Raw genomic sequence first — 23,824 nt, 5'->3', positions numbered from 1 at the left:
TTCACAATCAGAAATTCAGTTGAGACTTTGCATGTATCAGTTGTGTTAAATTACTGCGCTGTTCACCATTGTTAAAATCTCAGCTATTGGGAATACAAGACTTCCTACAGCTTTCGATTTGTGCTTCATCAGTAAGTAAACGCATAAGTTCATTGGAAAATATTTTATAACCTACATGTTAAAAGTTAGCCGTCAAATGCAAAGAATAATCCCCCGAAGCAAGGCAGGCGGAGCTGCATTTAGTTTTGATACAATATTGCAGGCAGCGTAACTATGATCTTCCAACATTTTCTTCATTCAGGGACTATTGCTTTTAGTTGAAAGGTTGCACATCACTCCATTTTTAAGAAAAATTAAATAGGAACCAAGGAATTAAAGATGCATTGGCCTAACATCACAACCAGGGTTTGACAGCCACGGCAGTCTGCTTCAGCCTGGCGGACGGAACGGAATATCCCGCGAAGCGGGAGGCCGGTACAATCCTGTCCCGGGTGTTGGGAGATTCCTGTTGTTTAATAAGTATGGGGGCCGGTTAGCTTAGACGGCCAACGTGTGATTCAGAGTAATGCCAAAGCGGGTTTGATTCCCATTCTGCCTGAGGTAGATTTATTCCCTGCACCCTTGTCCTGTCCCTGAGAGTCGAAGGAACCACTGCAAATAAAACTGCTGAGAAAAACATCTCAGGAAGAAGCTTCAGCTGAAAAGGATTTGCCTTTCGGCAGAGCATCAATGGAATGGAATGGAATGTTCAGTATCGAGTGGGTGAGCAACTAGTCAAACTTGTTCTGGCCATGTGTTGGGACTTGCTGCTCCCTGTTCATCACCTCCAAATGCAACACAATCTGCTCCTATTGTATCCAAACTTCTATTTTATTTCACATGATTAGACATTCAGCCCAAAAGTCAGATCTGTTTAATGAACAAGTGCAGACACAACTGTATCAGAAATGCCCATGAGTATGTCTGCAATGATGAAGTCTGAAAAGAATGAAAAAGCAGAACTTTTTTTGGTATATTTTTATTGAAGGTTTACCATTTTACAGTTTACCACATTTCGCGAGAGATCCCAAAATCCAGTACAGCCCAGCATAAAGATCACTCAACATGTACAAATAGAAAAGCCCATAGATACTAACACAGTTAGGGGCTGGTTTAGCTCTCTCGGCTAAATCGCTGGCTTTTAAAGCAGACCAAGCAGGCCAGCAGCACGGTTCGATTCCCGTACCAGCCACCCCGGACAGGTGCCGGAATGTGGCGACTAGGGGCTTTTCACAGTAACTTCATTGAAGCCTACTCGTGACAATAAGCAATTTTCATTTTCAGTTGGTTCATGTTATCAATTGTAATTGTAATCAGCACCTTCTTTCGCACGGATAAGAAAGGTAAATTATAAAGAATGGGGGATATCAGGATAATCGAATATCAGGATCGATCCATGAGCACAAGGCACAATGATGTTCACCCTCGCCTAAAGGTGACAAAGACAGAGTTACACAACATACGGGATGCCCTATGGGGTAATGTACAACCAAACATGACCTAATTAGGTACCCCAAGACGCCTCTTTATTTCTCGGTATACTGATGTTACCACTCATGTTCCACCATCAACACAATTCTGCCCATTACCCTTCATCCAAGAGACCCTAACAACAGGATGATATACTCACCGTCCATTCCAGGAGCCAAATTATTTTATTTATTTTTCTCCATAAATTTATAGTACCCAATTTGTTTTCTTTGCCAATCCAGGGTCGATTTAGAGTGGCCAATCCACCTACCCTGCACATCTTGGGGTTGTGGGGTTGAGGCCCAAGCAAGCATGGGGAGAATGTGCAAACTGCACATTGACTGTGACCCGGGGCTGGATTCGAATCTGGGTCCCTGGCGCCGTGAGGCAGAAGTGCTAACCACTGCGCCACCATGCCGTCCATCCAGGAACCAAGTTATCAAGTAACCACTGTCACTAATAACGCAGCAAAGAAAATATAAAAAACCTACTCGAGAAAAGCAGGAAACTAAGGATATTCTGACCACGCCCGCATGTGCACCAATAAATATTTTCCCTCGTCAAGCACTGCCAGAGGTGCCGAGAACCTTCCCGGGATACTCAGTTGTCTGCACAGCAGGCTGTGAAGGATTATTTCGCACCAAAATAACAAAAGTACAACAAAAAGGACATGACACACCATAAAATCGAACGGGAGGTTTTCCTCACCCACTATGAGGTCATATTCAGGCCATACCCATCACCTCTAGATCATGCCACCTGCCCATTACCATGCTGTGGCAATATTCATCTTATCCATAAACAAAGCAAAGGTCACCAGGAAAAAAATACTCCTTCAATGAAAATGTAAGCATTACCACACAAAAAGAAAACTGGGTAAGTATTGCAAAACCCGAATGGCAGAAAGCAACCCAGCCCACCAGTGGATAAATTCCATCACAGGTAAATAGACGTGCCTGGTTTGCAAAGGATACCAGGATTAGCAGGATAACAGGTGACATATGTCTCTGTGCTGGAAAATCACACACCCTTGTCAGGATAAAAGACAACATCATAAAACCAGGAGTTCAATCACAAGGGGAAAATATTTCAGGATTAAAGATGAACTGTTGGATAATATAGTCACCCACGGAACTTAAAAATGGCCAAAGCCATGACAGGAATGTCGAGCAACATGAAGGATCCAGCCAGAAATTTGGTGAAGTTTCTGCACCTTAACCGTGTCGTTGCCCAGAAGACCCGGTGAAGAGAGGCCCAGGCCCCAGTAGATAGTGTGAGGCCTCTTCGCCTCCGGCCGCCTCCAGCCCTTTTTGATGAATCGAGATTGTAAAAGAATGACAGGCAGTTTCCAAATTCAGCCAGGAATTCATCCTCAGCTCCTCTCGACGGACCGAGCGCACAGACACTCCTCCTCCAGCCCCACCTCCTCAAATTAACCAGGATATTCGACGCGCCATGCAGCAGGATTTCCAAGGTTTGAGGGTGAGCCTCCACCGAGTAAACTCCACTCTCAACTGACAGGATTCTGATCTCCCCTTCACCCATTTTCTTACAGATATTTTGCAATTCATCAATGTGAGCACCAGTGATCTGTGCCGGGGAGACAAGGCAGCTGTCCGCAACCTTACTCTCAATAGCGGTCATCGTCTCGATGCTTGCGACAGCGCAGAGCGTAAGCTGCTTATCAGCAAACACTGCCGTCGCGAGCAAGGCCCCACCCCGGCCAAACCGACCGCCTCAATCACACAAGGATTCTCTTGACTTAAATCCGCTCCTTGTCCCCAAAACCTGAACCAGGATCTTCCAGGAAGATAGCACAGTGTATACACTTCAGGATTAAATAATAATGGGTTGTACAACAGGATCAGTGTTTGAAACTGCGCGCCTCTGTAGCTGAGTGGTTAGCACTGTTGCTGCCCAGCTCCAGGGTCCCGTATTCAATTCCCGGCTTGGGTCACTGTCTGTGCGGAGTCTGCACGTTCTCCCCATGTCTGCGTGGGTTTCCTCCGGGTTATCCGGTCCCACAGTCCAAAGATGTGCAGGGTTAGGTGGATTGGCCATGATAAATTACCGTTAGTATCCAGAAGTGTTAGGTGGGGTTACTGGGTTATGGGGATAGGGGCGGTGTGGGCTTAAGTAGGGTGCACTTTCCAAGGGTCGGTGATGGGCTGAATGGCCTCCTTCTGCACTGTAAATTCTATGAAATCTATGAAATAAAAGGATTGAAAGGGGAGTACCGCCAGGCTCACAAACACGCAGCCACTCCCACGCATACATCACATGATCCCCACCCCATCCCCCTTGCAGATAGTTTGGATTCACAGGTATTTGGATGTCCTTTGACATGAGTTGTATAAAGATAACATGTAGAGACAACAAGCAGGGAGGAAGGCAACTCGAGGGCAGCACGGTGGCCTAGTGGTTAGCACAACCGCCTCACGGCGCTGAGGTTCCAGGTTCGATCCCAGCTCTGGGTCACTGTCCGTGTGGAGTTTGCACATTCTCCCCGTGTCTGCGTGGGTTTCGCCCCCACAACCCAAAAATGTGCAAGAGTAGGTGGATTGGCCATGCTAAATTGCCCCTTAATTGGAAAAAATAATTGGCTAATCTAAATTTTTTTAAAAAGGAAGGCAACTCGAATGGTTGGCAAGATATTTTCCAGTCGCACCCCCCACTCCCCTCCCCATGGTGGGTGGGCAGGGCAGGGACATTGAGACGGGAACTGAAACATCGGTTTCCTACCCGCCATGGTGGATTGTGATTTCCTGCAGAGACCGGAGTGAAACCGATTTGCATCCCGTTAATATGATGCACATCAAAGCCCCACTGACTTGCGACCCCACTGCCAAATTGTCGGCACCAACAGTGGAAAATCATCCTGGTCCAGGAAGAAGAATCTATCCAGCTTTGCCTGAAAAATATCCAAAGGCTCTGCTTCCCCTGCCTTTTGAGAAGAGTTCCAGTGACTAACAACCTTCTCCTCATCTCTGTCTGAAATGACCATCCCCTTATTTATCAAACAGTGGCCCCGAGTTATAAATTCTCCAACAAGAGGAAACATCATCTCCACATCCACCCTGTCAAGACCCCTCAGGATAAAGGCGGCTTTTTCCTGGCCAGAAAGGAGCAAACTGCACCAACTCTCCTTTCCCAGCAAGAACACCGATAAATTGAAGCCAGAGAATCTTCTGAAGTTAAACTCATCTCCATGATATATTTACGTTTGATAAAGTTTCCCATGGCAGGTTGATGGAAAAAGTGAAGTCGTACGGGGTTCAGGGTGTACTAACTAGGTGGATAAAGAACTGGCTGGGCAACAGGAGACAGAGAGTAGTGGTGGAAGGGAGTGTCTCAAAATGGAGAAAGGTGACTAGTGGTGTTCCACAGGGATCCGTGCTCGGACCACTGTTCTTTGTGATATACATAAATGATCTGGACGAAGGTATAGGTGGTCTTATGAGCAAGTTTGCAGACGATACTAAGATTGGTGGAGTTGCAGATAGCGAGGAGGACTGTCAGAGAATGCAGAAAAATATAGATAGATTGGAGAGTTGGGCAGAGAAATGGCAGATGGAGTTCAATCCAGGCAAATGCGAGGTGATGCATTTTGGAAGATCTAATTCAAGAGCGGACTATACGGTCAATGGAAGAGTCCTGGGGAAAATTGATGTACAGAGAGATCTGGGAGTTCAGGTCCATTGTACCCTGAAGGTGGCAACGCAGGTCGATAGAGTGGTCAAGAAGGCATACAGCTTGCTTGCCTTCATTGGACAGGGTATTGAGTACAAGAGTTGGCAGGTCATGTTACAGTTATATGGGACTTTGGTTAGGCCACATTTGGAATACTGCGTGCAGTTCTGGTCGCCACATTACCAGAAGGATGTGGATGCTTTAGAGAGGGTGCAGAGGAGGTTCACCAGGATGGTGCCTGGTATGGAGGGTGCTAGCTATGAAGAAAGGTTGAGGAGATTAGGATTGTTTTCGTTGGGAAGATGGAGGTTGAGGGGGGACCTGATTAAGGTCTACAACATTGTGAGAGGTATGGACAGGGTGGATAGCAACAAGCTCTTTCCAAGAGTGGGGATGTCAATTACAAGGGGTCACGATTTCAAGGTGAGAGGGGGAAAGTTTAAGGGAGATGTGCGTGGAAAGTTTTTTAAGCAGAGGGTGGTGGGTGCCTGGAACGCTTTGCCAGCGGAGGTGGTAGAGGCGGGCACGATAGCATCATTTAAGATGCATCTAGACCAGGGGTGGGCAAACTGTTCCGTGTAAGGGCCACATTCAGAAATTCACAATTTTAAAGGGCCACATAGCATATTAAGTAAAATAATTAATATTTTAAATAGCCAAAATAAAAGGTCTTTAAAGAAAAAAAAGCACATTTATTTGAAAAACAAAGTAACTCAGTAAGTAACAGAACAATGTCAATGAGAATGATGCATCTGACTGCAGTCATTTACCAGTTTGTTGAAGTCAGGTGTCAAGTTGCTTGTGCTGATCCTTAACACTGACAGAAGCACAGCCTAGCCGAGTCAACAATAAAAACGCGCGTAGTGGGGTGGATGAGTGGGGCTGCCTTATTGGTCGGTTTAGTTGGGTGTGCGACCAATAGGAGTCCAGGTTACAAACAATAATAAGGCTTATTGTTTGTAACCTGGACTTCTATTGGTCGCACACCCAACTAAACCGACCAATGAGACAGCCCCACTCATCCACCCCACTACGCGTGTTTTTATGCGGCCCGCCAATGAGGTGCCCGGAATCATAACCGGCATTTTTGAAAAGCCACCGGGGAAAAGCCGCTGAAGTAAATGCGCTTATTGAATAAGCGCATTTACTTTAGCGGCTTTTACCCGCCGGCTTTTCAAGAATGCCGGTTATGATTCCGGGCACCTCATTGGCGGGCCGCATAAAAACCTTTGTCGGGCCGCATGCGGCCCGCGGGCCATAGTTTGCAAACCCCTGATCTAGACAGATATATGAATGGGCGGGAACAGAGGGAAGTAGATCCTTGGAAAATAGGCGACAGGTTTAGATAAAGGATCTGGATCGGCGCAGGCTGGGAGGGCCGAAGGGCCTGTTCCTGTGCTGTAATTTTCTTTGTTTATGATGGCTTGGCTTTTTTATGTTCACAGAACACTTTCAAATGATGTTAGCTTGAACTCAAAAGGCAAACGTCTCTCTGGACTGCAATTCTTGCATCAATGTGGTCATCGCACCTCCAGTTACAGAGTCATAATGTCCTAGAGGTCTACAGAACTGAAAAAGCCCTTCAGCCCATCATGTCTGCACTGTTCAAAAACAACCATCTAGCTACAATAATCCCATTGTCCAGCACTTGGCCCATAGCCTTGTATGCCTTGTTATGAGGGTCTCTGTCTCCACCATCCTTTCAGGCAGTTAGGGGTGACACGGTTGCGCAGTGGTTAGTACTGCTGCTTCATGGCGCCGAGGACCCGGTTCGATCCTGGCCCTGGCTCATTGTCTGTGTGGCGTTTGCACATTTTCCCCGTGTCTGCATGGGTCTTACCCCACCCCCACAACCCAAAAAGATGTGCAGGGTAGGTGAATTTGCCACGCTAAATTGCCCCTTAATTGGAAAAAAATAATTAGGTACTCTAAATTTATTTTTAAAAATCTTTTCAGGCAGTCAGTTCCAGACTCCCATCACCCTTTGGGTGAAAATATTTCCTCACATCACCTCTAAATTTCCTGCCCTTACTTTAAATCTATGACCCTTGGTCATCGATTGCTCCACCAATGGGAACGGTTTCTTCCTGTCTACTTAATTTAAGTCCGACCAGTATTATAGACACTCTTGTATCTTCATTTGGCCAAGGGGAGCCGAGAGCTCCTGAATCTACTCAACCAGCTGCATCTGTTGAGGGCGGCAAGGCCAGTTTCCCTGTCATTGACGGTGCCTCCTGAGGTGTCACTGGCTGCTGACAATTTGATCACCCAAAAGCTTGCCAAGCCGGTGATTGGTTTGTGGAAGCCCGGAAGGACCTGGATATCTCCGGTCTGATGGACTTTGGATGAACTCTCTTGCACCTGTTGTCTTTTATCACGTTTGTAATTTCTGTATTTAGTTATTTGTGTCATTGCCATAAGGGTCTGAAACAGGGAGGGATATGGTAGGGCAGCCCCTATAAGGGGGTGGCCTTGATGAACCATGTGACCGACTCCGGGCCAATCACATGGGATGAAGGCGAATTAGGAAGTATTTGAAGAGTTGAAAATCAGAGGACATACTGCTGGAATCATTTCCACGGGAATGGAAAGAGTCAGAAGAGGAGCAGAATCAGTCACAGGGCAGGAAAACTGTCTGAGAGGTGACTGTAAAATCCAGAAGAAATGGGCTGTGGTGTCACCACTAATGTATATATTGTATATAGAGGATGTCGGTGTAGGTGTTTTGTGGTAAGGCCCTGTACTACAGGTACAGCCCAGTAGGCAGAGTATAAATATGTGTGCTCCCCGTACAGCAGCCATTTTCGTCAGCTGCTGTAGGAGGCCACACACCTTAGTGTAATAAAGCCTCGATTGCATCCAACTCTCGTCTTTGTGTAATTGATCGCGCATCAATTTATTACACTAAGTTTTCAGAAGATGGACCTCCGCATCAAACCGGATCGCCAGCAGCTGGATCCGCAATCAGACAACGCCAAAAAGGACTTTCAACATTGGCTAGCCTGTTTCGAAGCTTACATCGGGTCTGCACCAGACCCAATTCCTGAAGCTCAGAAGATTCAGATCCTCTACACGCGGCTGTGCTCCAACGGCTTTCCACTTATCCAGGACGCGCCGACCTTCCCAGATGCCATGGCGCTATTGAAGGAAAACTACGCTCAGCGGACGAACACGCTCTATGCCAGGCACATCCTCTCCACTCGTCGTCAACTTCCTGGTGAGTCAGTGGAAGATTTCTGGCGTGCCCTGATTCCCCTAGTTAGAGACTGTGACTGTCAGGCCGTCACGGCCATGGAACACTCGAACTTGCTCATGAGAGACGCTTTTGTCACAGGGATAGGGTCCGATTACATCCGACAGCGCCTCGCGGAGACAGAAAGCTAGCGCTCTCGCTTACGGTCGCTTTGCGCAACATACAGGCCTACGCCCCCGGTCGCACGTTCCCCCCCCCCCAACCCCTGCATATCACGGACTCTGCAGACGGCCGCCCCATTGTGAACCTCACCAGCGACCCCCCCTCAGCCAACCCCATGCCGGTGTCACGCGGCAGACAACCAACCCCGGGGGTCCCAAATGTTACTTCTGTGGGCAGCCTAAACACCCCTGACAGCGCTTCCCAGCCCGGAGCGCCCTTTCCAAGGCCTGGGGCAAAAAGGGACACTTTGCTCCGATGTGCCAGGCCCGCGCAGTCACCGCTATTGCTCCGACTCCCCCTATGTACGACCATCGGGCGCCGCACTATTCCCCTCCTCGGACCACGTGCGGCCCGTGGGCGCCGCCATCTTGTTCGACCCCCACCACGTGCAGCCCGTGGGCGCCGCCATCTTGTTCGACCCCCACCACGTGCGGCCTGTAGGCGGCACCATCTTGTTCTCCCCAGGATCATCAGGCGCCGCCATCTTGTCTTCCCCATGACATGTGCGGCCCATGGGCGCCGCCATCTTCCCAGGATCCATGCCCCCGGGCACCTCATCGCCTGCCACCATCGACGACCAGCCATGTCTCGCCTTGGTCACGGTTGACCAGTTTCGCTCACATAACCTGTCAACTGCTTCCACCAACATGAAGATCGATGTGCACGAGATCTCCTGTCTGCTGGACGCTGGGAGTATCGAGAGCTTCATTCATCCCAATACGGTAAGGCGCTGCTCCCTTACAGTACACCCTGCCAACTAGGGAATCTCCCTGGCCTCCGGGTCCCACTCCATGGAGATCCGGGGGTACTCAATAGCCACTCTCACCGTCCAGGGTGTGGAGTTCAGCAGCTTCCGCCTCTATGTCCTCCTCAACCTCTGCACTGCCCTGCTACTCGGCCTGGACTTCCAGTGCAACCTCCAGAGCCTAACACTGAAATTCAGCGGACCCCTACCACCCCTTACTGTGTGCGGCCTCGCGACCCGAAAGTTCGACCCACCTTCCATATTTGCAAACTTAACTCCGGATTGCAAACCCGTCGCCACCAGGAGCAGACGGTACAGCGCCCAGGACAGGACCTTCATCAGGTCTGAGGTCCAGCGGCTGCTACGGGAAGGCATTATCGAGGCCAGCAACAGCCCCTGGAGAGCCCAAGTGGTAGTGGTGAAAACTGGGGAGAGATACAGGATGGTCGTGGACTACAGCCAGAACATCAACAGGTACATGCAGCTCGACGCGTACCCCCTCCCGTGCATATCTGATATGGTCAATCAGATTGCACGGTACCGGGTCTTCTCAACTGTGGACTTGAAATCCACCATCACCAGCTCCCCATCCATAAGGCGGACCGCACATACACTGCCTTCGAAGCAGATGGCCGACTTTACCACTTTCTCAGGGTTCCCTTTGGCGTCACCAACGGGGTCTCGGTTTTCCAACGGGAAATGGACCGAATGGTTGACCGGTACGGACTGCAGGCCACCTTCCGTACCTGGACAGTGTCACCATCTGAGCCACGATCAGCAGGACCATGACACCAACCTTGCCAAATTTCTCCACACCGCCACTCTCCTCAACCTAACTTATATAAAGGAGAAGTGCGTGCTCAGCACGAACCGCTTAGCCATCCTTGGCTATGTGGTCCAGAATGGAGTTCTGGGGCCCGATCCCGACCGCATGCGCCCCCTCATGGAACTCCCCCTCCCCCACTGCCCCAAGACCCTAAAACAATGTCTGGGGTTCTTCTCTTATTACGCCCAGTGGGTCCCAAACTATGCGGACAAGGTCCCTCCACTCATTCAATCCACTCTGTTTCCCCTAACGGCCGAGGCTCACCAGGCCTTCAACCGTATTAAGGCTGACATCGTCAAGGCCACAATGCACGCAGTCGACGAGACATTACCATTTCAAGTCGGGAGCGATGCATCAGACGTCGCTCTTGCCGCCACACTCAACCAAGCAGGCAGGCCTGTGGCATTTTTCTCACAAACCCTACATGCCTCCGAAATTCGGATTTCCTCCGTCGAAAAAGAGGCCCAAGCCATCGTTGAAGTTGTGCGGCATTGGAGGCATTACCTGGCCAGCAGGAGATTCACCCTTTCACTGACCAACAGTTGGTAGCTTTCATGTTCAACAACACACACTGGGGCAAGATCAAAAACGATAAAATCTTGAGGTGGAGGATCGAGCTCTCCACCTACAACTACGAGATTTTGTATCACCCCGGTAAGCTCAACAGGCCCTCCGATGCCCTATCGCGAGGTACATGTGCCAGCGCACAAGTGGACCGACTCCGGACTCTGCACGACAACCTCTGTTACCCGGGGGTCACACGTTTTTACTATTTCATCAAGGCTCGCAATCTGCCCTACTCCATCGAGGAAGTCAGGGCTGTCACCAGAGACTGCCAGGTCTGCACGGAGTGCAAACCGCACTTCTACCAGCCAGACCGTGCACGCCTGGTGAAGGCCTCCCGCCCCTTTGAACGCCTCAGGGTGGTCTTCAAAGACCTCTCCCCTCCATCGACCGTAACACGTACTTCCTCAGTGTGGTCGATGAGTACTCCAAATTCCACTTCGCCATCCCATGCCCCGACATGACGTCTGCCACAGTCATCAAAGCCCTCAACGCCATCTTCTCTCTGTTCGGCTTCCCCGCCTACGTCCACAGCGACAGGGGATCCTCATTCATGAGCGATGAGCTGCGTCGTTCCTGCTCAACAGGGGCATTGCCTCGAGCAGGACGACCTGCTATGACGCCCAGGGAAACGGCAGGTGGAGAGGGAGAATGGGATGGTCTGGAGGGCCGTCCAGCTGGCCCTAAAGTCTAGCAATCTCCCGGCCTCCCGCTGGCAGGAGGTCCTTCCTGACGCCCTGCGCTCCATTCGGTCGTTCCTGTGCACCGTGACTAATGAAGCACCCCATGAACATCTCTTTGCCTTCCCTAGGAAGTCCACCTCTGGGGTGTCGCTCACGACTTGGCTTTCAACGCCAGGACCCGTACTCCTCCGTAATCATGTACGACTCCACAAGGCGGACTGGTTGGTTGAGAGGGTGCAGCTACTTCATGCCAACCCACAGTACGCCTACGTAGCGCACCCCGGCGCCCACCAAGATACTGTCTCCCTCAGGGACCTGGCACCAGCTGGTTCCCCACACACCCCCCCCACCCCACCCCCCGGTGCACCACACCACAGCCCCCGTCCAGGACAATTCGTCCTCCCCTTGCCCACACCCGAGGATGAAGAGGATTTCGGCACTCTCCCGGAGTCACCGAAGACCAAACCGACACCGGAATCACCGCCAGCACTGCAGCGCCCCCAACGGCAGATCAAGGCTCCGGACTGACTGAATCTGTAACATGACCTAGACTTTTAAAACACCATCGCTCTGTACATAATTTTCCCCTCCACCCCACTGGACTCAATTTTTGTTTTGCTCTCTGAACTTTGAAAAGTCTACCTGTATATAGTTCTCCACCACCCCCGCCAGACTCAATCTTAACAGGGGGTGAATGTGGTAGTCACCACTGATGTATATATTGTACATAGAGGATGTCGGTGTCGATGTTTTGTTGGTAAGGCCCTGTACTACAGGTGCGGGGGTAGTTCCCTGCCTGCTGGCTCCACCCAGTAGGCGGAGTATAAAAATGTGTGCTCCCAGTACTTCAGCCACTTCGCCAGCTGCTGTAGGAGGCCACACATCTCAGTGTTACAAAGCCTCAATTGCATCCAACTCTCGTCTTTGTGTAATTGATCGTGCATCATGGGCCTCAACTCAGTTGAGTGAATTTCTGGCCAGGAAACAAATTGTAATAAAACTGAACACCCAGTCGAACCAGGAGGAGAGTCATTCTCTTGATTGGGTAACAGCAGCAGTGGGGGTTGGCTGTGGATTAGACAAAGCACCAATAAAACTTAAACAACTGAATAAAACTTTGATCGCAGTAGCTCAGTGTTTATTGTGTAACCGAGTGGAGTTGTGTAGACTTGACTGGGGCTGGTGTCATAATATACACAGGTATATGATGGTGCACTGACAGGCAGTGATTGACACACAGGACGACCAATGAACACACAGAACACAGCAGTCAATCACCAGACAGGACACGACTACTATATACGACTACACTGGCTACATCCAGCAGAGGGCAGCAGAGCAGAGCTTCTGATTGGCTGTTCCGGGGAGATTTGCATACGTGCAGTGCGGTCAGCGTAAGTTGAAGGTGCACCTGCACAAGTGACCCGAGGAGTTCGACGGAAGGCAAGCATCCAGCAGAGGGCAGCAGAGCAGAGCTTCTGATTGGCTGTTCCGGGGAGATTTGCATACGTGCAGTGCGGTCAGCGTAAGTTGAAGGTGCACCTGCACAAGTGACCCGAGGAGTTCGACAGAAGGCAAGCATCCAGCAGAGGGCAGCAGAGCAGAGCTTCTGATTGGCTGTTCCGGGGAGATTTGCATACGTGCAGTGCGGTCAGCGTAAGTTGAAGGTGCACCTGCACAAGTGACCCGAGGAGTTCGACGGAAGGCAAGCATCCAGCAGAGGGCAGCAGAGCAGAGCTTCTGATTGGCTGTTCCGGTAAGATTTGCATACGTGCAGTGCGGTCAGCGTAAGTTGAAGGTGGTTTGTGAAGGGGCTGTTCTCAAGTGACAGCTTTACCCAAAACACTACTTACGTAGTGTCTCCCACCCATCCTCCTCCTCTAACCAAAAAAAAAGTTCTGTCCATTGGATTGCTAAACTAACAAGTTTTTTATTTTTATTTTTCAGTAGTTAGGAAGTTAGTTCAGTGGGAATGGAGGCTAGGGCAGTTGAATGTTCCTCCTGCAGAATGTGGGAGGAAAGGGTCACCTCTAGTGTCCCTGCTGACTACATCTGCGGGAAGTGCACCCAACTCCAGCTCCTCGAGAGCCGCGTTAGGGACCTGGAGCTGGAGCTGGATGAACTTCGGATCATTCGGGAGGCGGAGGAGGTTATTGAGAGGAGTTATAGGGAGGTAGTCACACCTCAGGTAAAAGAAGAAGGTAGATGTGTTACCGTCAGGGGAGGGAGAGGGAACCGGCAGGTAGTGCAGGGATCCCCTGTGGTCGTTCCCCTCTATAACAAGTATACCGTTTTGGATACTGTTGCGGGGGATGACTTACCAGGGGTAAGCAATAGGGCACAGGTCTCTGGCACAGAGTCTGTCCCTGTTGCTCAGAAGGGAAGGGAGAAGAGGAACAGAGCACTTGTCATTGGGGACTCCATAGTTAGAGGAACAGACAGGAGGTTCTGTGGGAAAGAAAGAGACTCACGGTTGGTGTGTTGCCTCCCAGGTGCCAGGGTTCGTGATGTCTCTGATCGTGTTTTTGGGATCCTTAAGGGGGAGAAGCCACAAGTCGTGGTCCACATAGGTACCAACGACATAGGTAGGAAGAGAGATGGGGATTTGAGACAGAAATTCAGGGAGCTAGGGTGGAAGCTGAGAGCTAGAACAAACCGAGTTGTTATCTCTGGGTTGTTACCCGTGCCACGTGCTAGCGAAGTGAGAAATAAGGAGAGAGAGGAGTTGAACACGTGGCTACAGGGATGATGCAGGAGGGAGGGTTTTGGTTTCCTGGATAATTGGGGCTCATTCTGGGGTAGGTGAGACCTCTACAAACAGGATGGTCTTCACCTGAACCAGAGGGGTACCAATATCCTGGGGGGGAGATTTGCTAGTGCTCTTCGGGGGGGTTTAAACTAATTCAGCAAGGGGATGGGAACCTAAATTGTAGTCCCAGTGTACAGGATGTTGAGAGTAGTGAGGTCAGGGATAGGGTTAAAAGTTCGAAAGAGGGCACCGGCAAGCAAGACGCTGGTTTGAAGTGTGTCTACTTCAACGCCAGGAGCATCCGGAATAAGGTGGGTGAGCTTGCAGCATGGGTTGGTTCCTGGGATCTCCATGTTGTGGCGATTTCGGAGACATGGGTAGAGCAGGGACAGGAATGGTTGTTGCAGGTTCCAGGATTTAGATGTTTCTGTAAGAACAGGGAAGTTGGTAAAAGAGGGTGGGTGTGGCATTGTTAATCAAGGAAAGTATTACGGCGGTAGAAAGGACGTTTGAGGACTCGTCTACTGAGGTAGTATGGGCCGAGGTTAGGAACAGGAGAGGAGAGGTCACCCTGTTGGGAGTTGTCTATAGACCTCCGAATAGTTCCAGAGATGTAGAGGAAAGGATTGCAAAGATGATTCTCGACAGGAGCGAGAGTAACAGGGTAGTTGTTATGGGGGACTTTAACTTTCCAAATATTGACTGGAAATACTATAGTTCGAGTACTATAGATGGGTCAGTTTTTGTACAGTGTGTGCAGGAGGGTTTTCTGACACAGTATGTAGACAGGCCAACAAGGGGCGAGGCCACATTGGATTTGGTACTGGGTAATGAACCCGGACAGGTGTTAGATTTAGATGTAGGTGAGCACTTTGGTGATAGTGATCACAACTCGGTTATGTTTACTTTAGCAATGGGCAGGGATAGGCATAGAACATAGAACATAGAACAGTACAGCACAGAACAGGCCCTTCGGCCCTCGATGTTGTGCCGAGCAATGATCACCCTACTTAAACCCACATACCCGTAACCCAACAATCCCCCCATTAACCTTACACTACGGGCAATTTAGCATGGCCAATCCACCTAACCCGCACATCTTTGGACTGTGGGAGGAAACCGGAGCACCCGGAGGAAACCCACGCACACACGGAGAGGACGTGCAGACTCCACACAGACAGTGACCCAGCCAGGAATCGAACCTGGGACCCTGGAGCTGTGAAGCATTGATGCTAACCACCATGCTACCGTATACCGCAAGGCAAGAATTATAGCTGGGGGAAAGGCAATTATGATGCTATTCGACAAGATTTAGGATGTATAGGATGGGGAAGGAAACTGCAGGGGATGGGTACAATCGAAATGTGGAACTTTTTCAAGGAACAGCTACTGCGTGTCCTTGATAAGTATGTACCTGTCAGGCAGGGAGGAAGTTGTCGAGCAAGGGAACCGTGGTTTACTAAGGAAGTTGAAGCACTTGTCAAGAGGAAGAAGAAGGCTTATGTTAGGATGAGACATGAAGGCTCAGTTAGGGCACTTGAGAGTTACAAGTTAGCCAGGAAGGACCTAAAGGGAGAGTTAAGAAGAGCGAGGAGAGGACACGAAAATCATTGGCGGATAGGATCAAGGAAAACCCTAAGGCTTTCTATAGGTATATCAGGAACAAAAGAATGACTAGAGTAAGATTAGGGCCAATCAAGGATAGTAGTGGAAAGTTGTGTGTGGAATTAGAGGAGATAGGGGAAGCGTTAAATGGATATTTTTCGTCAGTGTTTACACTGGAGAAAGACAATGTTGTCGAAGAGAACACTCAGGTACAGTCGACCAGGCTAGATGGGATTGAGGTTCAAAAGGAGGAGGTGTTAGCAATTTTGGAAAATGTCAAAATAGATAAGTCCCCTGGGCCAGATGGGATTTATCCTAGGATTCTCTGGGAAGCCAGGGAGGAGATTGCAGAGCCTTTGTCCTTGAGCTTTATGTCGTCTTTGTCGACAGGAATAGTGCCGGAAGATTGGAGGATAGCAAATGTTGTCCCCTTGTTCAAGAAGGGGAGTAGAGACAACCCTGGTAATTATAGACCTGTGAACCTTACTTCGGTTGTGGGTAAAATGTTGGAAAAGGTTATAAGAGATAGGGTTTATAATCATCTTGAAAAGAACAAGTTGATTAGCGATACTCAACACGGTTTTGTGAAGGGTAGGTCATGCCTCACAAACCTTATTGAGTTTTTTGAGAAGGTGACCAAACAGGTGGATCAGGGTAAAGCGGTTGATGTGGTGTATATGGATTTCAGTAAGGCGGTTGATAAGGTTCCCCACGGTAGGCTATTGCAGAAAATAAGGAAGTATGGGATTGAAGGTGATTTAGCGGTTTTGATCAGTAATTGGCTAGCTGAAAGAAGACAGAGGGTGGTGGTTGATGGCAAATGTTCATCCTGGAGTTCAGTTACTAGTGGTGTACCGCAAGGATCTGTTTTGGGGCCACTGCTGTTTGTCATTTTTATAAATGACCTGGAAGAGGGTGTAGAAGGATGGGTTAGTAAATTTCCAGATGACACAAAGGTCGGTGGGGTTGTGGATAGTGCTGAAGGATGTTATTGGATACAGAGGGACATAGATAAGCTGCAGAGCCGGGCTGAGGGGTGGCAGATGGAGTTTAATGCAGAAAAGTGTGAGGTGGTTCACTTTGGAAGGAGTAACAGGAATGCAGAGTACTGGGCAAATGGCAAGATTCTTGATAGTGTAGATGAACAGAGAGATCTCGGCATCCAGGTACATAAATTCCTGAAAGTTGCCACCCAGGTTAATAGGGCTGTCAAGAAGGCATATGGTGTGCTAGCCTTTATCAGCAGGGGGATTGAGTTTCGGAGCCACAAGGTCATGCTGCAGCTGTACATAACTCTGGTGCGGCCGCACCTGGAGTACTGCGTGCAGTTCTGGTCACCACATTATAGGAAGGATGTGGAAGCTTTGGAAAGGGTTTAGAGGAGATTTACTAGGATGTTGCCTGGTATGGAGGGAAGGTCTTACGATGAAAGGCTCAGGGACTTGAGGTTGTTTTCGTTAGAGAGGAGAAGGCTGAGAGGTGACTTAATAGAGACATATAAGATAGTCAGAGGGTTAGATAGGGTGGACAGTGAGAGTCTTTTTCCTCGGATGGTGATGACCAACACGAGGGGACATAGCTTTAAATTGAGGGGTGATAGATATAGGACAGATATCAGAGGCAGTTTCTTTACTCAGAGAGTAGTAGGGGTGTGGAACGCCCTGCCTGCAACAATAGTAGACTCGCCAACTTTAAGGGCATTTAAGTGGTCACTGGATAGACATATGGATGAAAATGGAATAGTGTAGGTCAGATAGGCTTCAGATGGTTTCACAGGTTGGCGCAACATCGAGGGCCGAAGGGCCCGTACTGCGCTGTAGTGTTCTATCTATAAAGCCAGAGGGCACTAGTTTTTCCGCTCTCTTAGGATCCAGCCTCTGAGACAGTCACAGCCTGTGAGCAACAACTAGAATACACACCCTGTGGTAGTAAGATAGTCTGGTCAGGTTAGCCTCAGGTCTCCAGTCAAGTCAGCATAGTGTGAACCCACAGTTAAAGTATGTATGAGAGTTAAGAGTTCAATAAAATAGAGTTGCATTTCTTCAAGTGTTGGAAGCCTGTCTCTCTCACTGCTACAGTAAACGCAGTCCTCGCAGACCCAGCTTACCCAACACATCAGCTGGTTTAGCATAAGGCTAAAGAGCTGCCTTTGAAAGCAGACCAAGGCAGGCCAGCAGCACGGTTCAATTCCTATACCAGCCTCCCCGAACAGGCGCCGGAATGTGGCGACTCAGAGCTTTTCACAGTAACTTCATTTGAAGCCTACTCATGACAATAAGTGGTTTTCTTTTCATTTCATTGCATTCAGAAGTCCAGGAATCTGGAGCTCAGATCCACTGCTCACTGATGAAAACAAAGAGTTGGCATGTAGTTGGGAAATGAACATGAGCCCGGGTAATCTGAAACCAGCTGTTTAACTTAGTAGATTGAGCCAGAGGAACTTAAACAGTGAATCAGAAGAGACTGCGGATGAAAGGGAAAAGGATGGCACAGATGGCCGAGGAGAGAGTTGCAAAAGTTGGATCTACAAACTGATGAACTGTCTTGAAGCCCAGTTTGCAGTGATTTCTGTACTTGAACTCCTAAATCTATGACACCCATAGTTCCTACCTTGTCATCATCATTTAGAAAATACCTTGATTCATCCTTTTGAAGTCCAAAATGTTTGATCTCACATTTTCCCCACGTAAACTCCATCTGTCACAGTTTTGCCGACTCACTTAATCTATCGGTTCCCATTGCAGCTTCCTGCTCCCATCTGTATTATTCATCATCGGTTGAGGATCCTGCAAGAGACAGTGGGACGGATGAGTCAGCCTGTATGACATTAAGAACTCACGTGTAGCAGGTCATCTGGATGGGGGCCAGTGTAACCTCACCTCTGCACCGTACCTCTACGGCAGTGACAGATCTGTACTCGGCCACCCGTGACCTCCAGGGCCCATTACACGTAGGGGGGTGAGGACTCTGATGTCCGGCACCTTGCCGCCCGTCTGAGCCTTCTCCAGTATGTTGTGGGCCAACTTCTCTTGCAGGGACACAGGGGAGTCATCGTAAGCAGTATGCGTCGTTCATCGCGTTGGTGCGAGGGGTAGGGGTTTTGGTGAGGGGGGGGGAGAGGCATGGGGAGCATGTGGGGTTGGGCAGTATTGGGGACTGTGTGTAAGGGGGAGTGGGGGGTAAGGGAGGAATGGGGATTATGAAAGGATAGGGAGCAGTGGGGGTTGGGCAGTATCGGGGATGGGGCGTAAGGGGGAGTCGAGCTGCCACTAACTCCCAAGCAACCCTAGCTATCCCTGTGGCTGACCCTCCGAGACACTCAGGGGAACAGAACATCCCGCCTGACCTCTACCGTGTCCAACCGTCTGGCCAGGTCGGCATCCCCAAATGATGGGGCTGGTCTCCTCGGTGACATGGCTGTGAGCTAAGTGGGGTTGGCTGTGCAGGAGCGGTTTATGTGCTGCTCTCCCTTATTAGCAGGCGGCTGGCGAGCGCAGTCCTGGCGAATCAGCCGGCGGAACAGTCATTTGCGGCACGAAGCCTGTGGGGCCTCGGTAAGTGGTCCAATTAATATTTTATAGCAGTGACGGCCTCACCGGGCCAAACGTCAGGAAGCTCGCGGCAGTTCCCGCTTGCTACCGCACTGAGAGACTTTTCCATTAAATCGCGCCCAACATTTTTAGAGGATATTGGCTGCGAAGATGCTGAAAGGTTGTTTCCTCACTAGACGCTGAGAACTCAGGATTTGTATCAGAATATGGAGAAAATTCTTCATTGAGGGATATGAACCTTTGATATTCTCTCCAGCCAGAGAGCTTTGGATGCTCAGGCATTGAATACATTCAAGAACGGCTTCAACAGATTTTGGAGCACGAAGAGAATTAAGGGAAAGTGTAGTTGAGGTAATTCAGCCATTACCCAATTGAAAGACAGAGCTGGGTCACAGGCCGGGTCCCGGGCCGAATTCAGCTCCTTTATTTTATGATATGTTTTTAAATTTCTGTTGTGTTACCAATCTTTCTCTTCAATTCTCTAACAGGATCTGAATGTCAATTTGCTCTCAATATGGAGGATCGTGCATGGAAAACCTGGTTCCAGGTTGCATACACTCTTGGTATCATCGCTACCCTGTCCTGTCCAATAACCCAGGGGGCTAATATATTGGTTGTTCCTGTTGATGGAAGCCACTGGGTCAATATGAGAATTCTAATAGAAGAACTGAAACTTCATGGACACACTGCCACTGTGCTTTATTCCTCACCATCTTGGTACATCAAAGAGAGGCCTGATCTATATAAATCCATTGTGGTTGAAATGCCAGAATCCGCTGGGAAAAATACAACTGAAGATATTGTGGAACGCTTGGTTGAAAAGGCACTTGATGCCTTCCAGAATGGTTGGATACCATGGGTTAAATTCTATTCTGAAATGACATATTTTATGCAAATCTGTCACATTTGGGCTCAAGAGTTAATCATTGCAATTTATGAAAACCAAAGTTTATTGAAACAAATTGAAAATGAACACTTTGACTTACTTCTTACCGATCCTGTTTTTCCTATTGGTGCTATTCTTGCTTATTCTTTCAAACTCCCCTTAGTGTATAATGTTCGATGGCTCAGTAGTGGAGAATCTCATTTCCCCCTCGCACCATCACCTCCTTCCTACGTCCCAATCTCTGGCTCACAATTGACAGATAAAATGAGTTTTCTTCAAAGAACTCAAAATGTCATTTTGAATCTTATTCAATTATATAATTCAAAATTACTCATACACCCCATTTACAATGAAGTCTGCCATCGCTATCTGGGCCCAGACACAGATATTGAGATGATTCTCCTGAGGGCAGATGTGTGGCTGGTGAGGGTTGATTTTATATTTGAATTCCCGAGACCCACCATGCCAAACATTGTTTACATTGGGGGATTCCAGTGTAAACCATCCAAACCTCTAGCAGCAGAGTTTGAAGAGTTTGTCCAATTCTCAGGGGAACATGGGATTATTGTGATGTCTCTGGGAACCATTATCAGCTCTTTGCCAATGCAAATTACAATGAAAATAGCAGAGGCCTTTGCTCAAGTACCTCAGAAAGTTATTTGGAGATACGATGGAAAGATTCCTCCCAACTTAGGAAATAATACGCTACTGGCTAAGTGGATCCCTCAGAATGACCTTCTAGGGCACCCCAAGACACGAGCATTCATTTCCCATGGTGGCACCAATGGAGTTTATGAAGCCATCTATCATGGAGTGCCAGTAGTTGGCATCCCTCTGCTTTTTGACCAGTTTGATAATCTATTTAAACTTGAAATACGAGGTGCAGCAAAGGTGATATATGTCTCAACCATGCAGTCAAGCGATCTTTTGCAGACACTTAATGAAGTTATAAACAACACGTCCTATCGGGATAACATGCAGAAACTCTCTGCTCTCCACAGGGATCAACCAGAGTCTCCAATGGAGAGAGCCATTTTCTGGATTGAGTATGTTGCTCGACACAAAGGTGCAGCACATTTACGCTCGGAATCTTACCAACTCCCCTGGTATGTTTACTATTGTGTAGATGTGATAATCCTCCTGTTGTCTGTGTTACTAATGGCTACAGTGCTGACAGTTCTACTGTTGAAAAAATGTTGTGGCAGCGTTCAAAAGAAAAAGCAAAAAACCCAGTAAGATTTATGCATTTGAATTGAGGAGGGAGCTTTTAATTCCTTCAATTTAACAATTGACCTTTGCTGAAACCAGGCATTTTGTCAAAGCTTTTCACCTTGCACTTATCAGGACAATGACAAGATTACCAATGTCAGGGAAGCAACAGTGTACTGTCTGAGAGGAGAGTGCTGATTGGTTGGCACATTGACTCTGATTGGTGGAGGCTCTGTCATGGAGAATACACCAGTGAACTACATGTAGTGCAACAACGTAATGTTGCTAAAAATGCCTAAAAAATGTAAATAAAAGTTGGGCAAAACAGAACCATCAATAATTCTGATCGGGTCTGGGAGGACAGAAGGTCTTAATTATATTACATGTTTTCAAGGATCATTTAAACATAGCACTTGGGGCAAAGGGGGTCAAAGGATAATGGGGGGGCAGAAATGGGGGGGGTAAGGCAGAATCAGGTTATTGGGTTGGATGATGAGCCATGATTGCAATGAATGGCAGAGCAGGCTCGAAGGGCCGAATGGCCTCCTCCTGCTCCTCTTTTCTACATTTTTATGTACTGTTCTAAAACAGAGCCGTGAAGACAAAAGATCTTCCACACTTACTTTCAGTTTTGTATTGTTAATCAGATCTAGGAACACTTGGGGTCAACAGGGTTAATTGGAGGGTTATATTCCTTGGACAAGAACAAACTGCTTGCACTATCTGATTTTAAAATGCTGTTAGTTATGCAATCACAGACATGAATAAAGAAATGCTGCTGGATATTTTGTCTGTCTTCTGTGATGATTTTGTCAAGTCAAGGTTGGCTCTTTCATACATCCATCTTAATATTGTGTTGATCACTTAATTATAGATCAGCTACTTTCAGACAATTCAAGTCAGCCACATTTAAATGTTTCAGAATCTTCACTTATGCTGGTCAGTAACATTCCAGATGGCTTCCCTGATGGTTTTTGCTTTAAAAAATATTCTATGGTTTGTGACAGTTTTAAGTTGTTTAGAAGTTTGTGCGCCGACTGACCATTATCATTTAATTCCCTAATAGCACCTCCTTCTAAGTAACTACACTGCTAGGGACACATGAACAGTAATAGGGCAGCATGGTAGCACAGCGGTTAGCACTGTTGTTTCACAGCGCAGGATTCATAGAATTTATTTACAGTGCAGAAGGAGGCCATTTGGCCCATCGAGTCTACACCGGCTCTTGGAAAGAGCACCCTACCCAAGGTCAACACCTCCACCCTATCCCCATAACCCAGTAACCCCACCCAACATGAAGGGCAATTTTGGACACTAAGGGCAATTTATCATGGCCAATCCATCTAACCCACACATCTTTGGACTGTGGGAGGAAACCGGAGCACCCGGAGGAACCTCACGCACACATGGGGAGGATGTGCAGACTCCGCACAGACAGTGACCCAAGCTGGAATTGAACCTGGGACCCTGGAGCTGTGAAGCAATTGTGCTATCCACAATGCTACCGTGCTGCCCAGGTTCCCAGGCTCGATTCCTGCTTGGGTTACTGTCTGTAGCGGAGTCTGCATGTTCTCCTTGTGTCTGTGTGGGTTTCCTCCGGATGCTCCAGTTTCCTCCCACAAGTCACGATCGACATGCTGTTAAGTGAATTGGACACCTGAATTCTCCCTCTGTGTATCTGAATAGGCGTCGGAGTGTGGCAACTAGGGGATTTTCACAGTAACTGCATTGCAGTGAAATGTAAGCCTACTTGTGACACTAATAAAGATTATTATTATAAGATCTATCATTCAGTTGCTTGAACCTGTTTCCCCATTCAACTAGATCATGGCTGATCTATATCTTAACTCCATCTATTCGCTATGTTACATAACCCTGAATACATTTGAATAAGTAAAACTCTATCGGTCTCAGTCATGAAACATTCAATTCATTCAGCCACAAGATTTTATTTGGCAAAAAGATTCCAGATTTCCACTTTCCTTTCGTGTAAATCTGCTTCACGTCAGCCCTGAATGTCTTACCTCTACAATTTGAAAGTTCTGCCTGGACTTCCTGATCAGAGGTGACTTCTCTTCACTAAGTACCTCATCGGCAAAATTGTCAGGGCAAATAGAGGGCTCGAGAGTTGGGAATTTGAAAATGCCGTTGCAAGTAACTCAGAGGAGAATTTTTTCCAGGGACCGACAGAGAAAAATGGGCTTTGAAAAGGAGTGGGAATATGAGAAGAGACTTAGTCACACGTTTTAACTTCATCTCCGTTTAACCGCATTCATTTGCGTTCATTTGACATCTGTTGTGCTCACGAGCAATAATAGTTCAGCAGAGTTTATTTTCCATATTTCCAAATATCGAGTACTTCAACAATCCTGAAACTGAGTAACTTCAGAAA

The 23,824-nt window shown here is 48.2% G+C and overlaps 1 protein-coding gene across 1 annotated transcript; it reads left to right on the top strand.

Annotated features, from left to right (window-relative positions):
- LOC119974904 (UDP-glucuronosyltransferase 2A1-like) lies at positions 1–22,220 on the top strand. The gene is made up of 2 exons (XM_038814243.1): positions 1–131; positions 19,826–22,220. Exon 2 carries the CDS (start codon positions 19,852–19,854, stop codon positions 21,457–21,459), a length of 1,608 nt encoding a protein of 535 aa, XP_038670171.1. The 5' UTR covers positions 1–131; positions 19,826–19,851; the 3' UTR covers positions 21,460–22,220.
- Positions 22,221–23,824: the final 1,604 nt, after the last annotated feature.

The sequence above is a fragment of the Scyliorhinus canicula genome, chromosome 12 (assembly GCF_902713615.1).
Source record: "Scyliorhinus canicula chromosome 12, sScyCan1.1, whole genome shotgun sequence".
Lineage (NCBI taxonomy): Eukaryota > Metazoa > Chordata > Chondrichthyes > Carcharhiniformes > Scyliorhinidae > Scyliorhinus > Scyliorhinus canicula.
The sequence above is the reverse complement of the archived record's forward strand: the minus strand, read 5'-3'. Positions and strand labels throughout refer to the sequence as shown.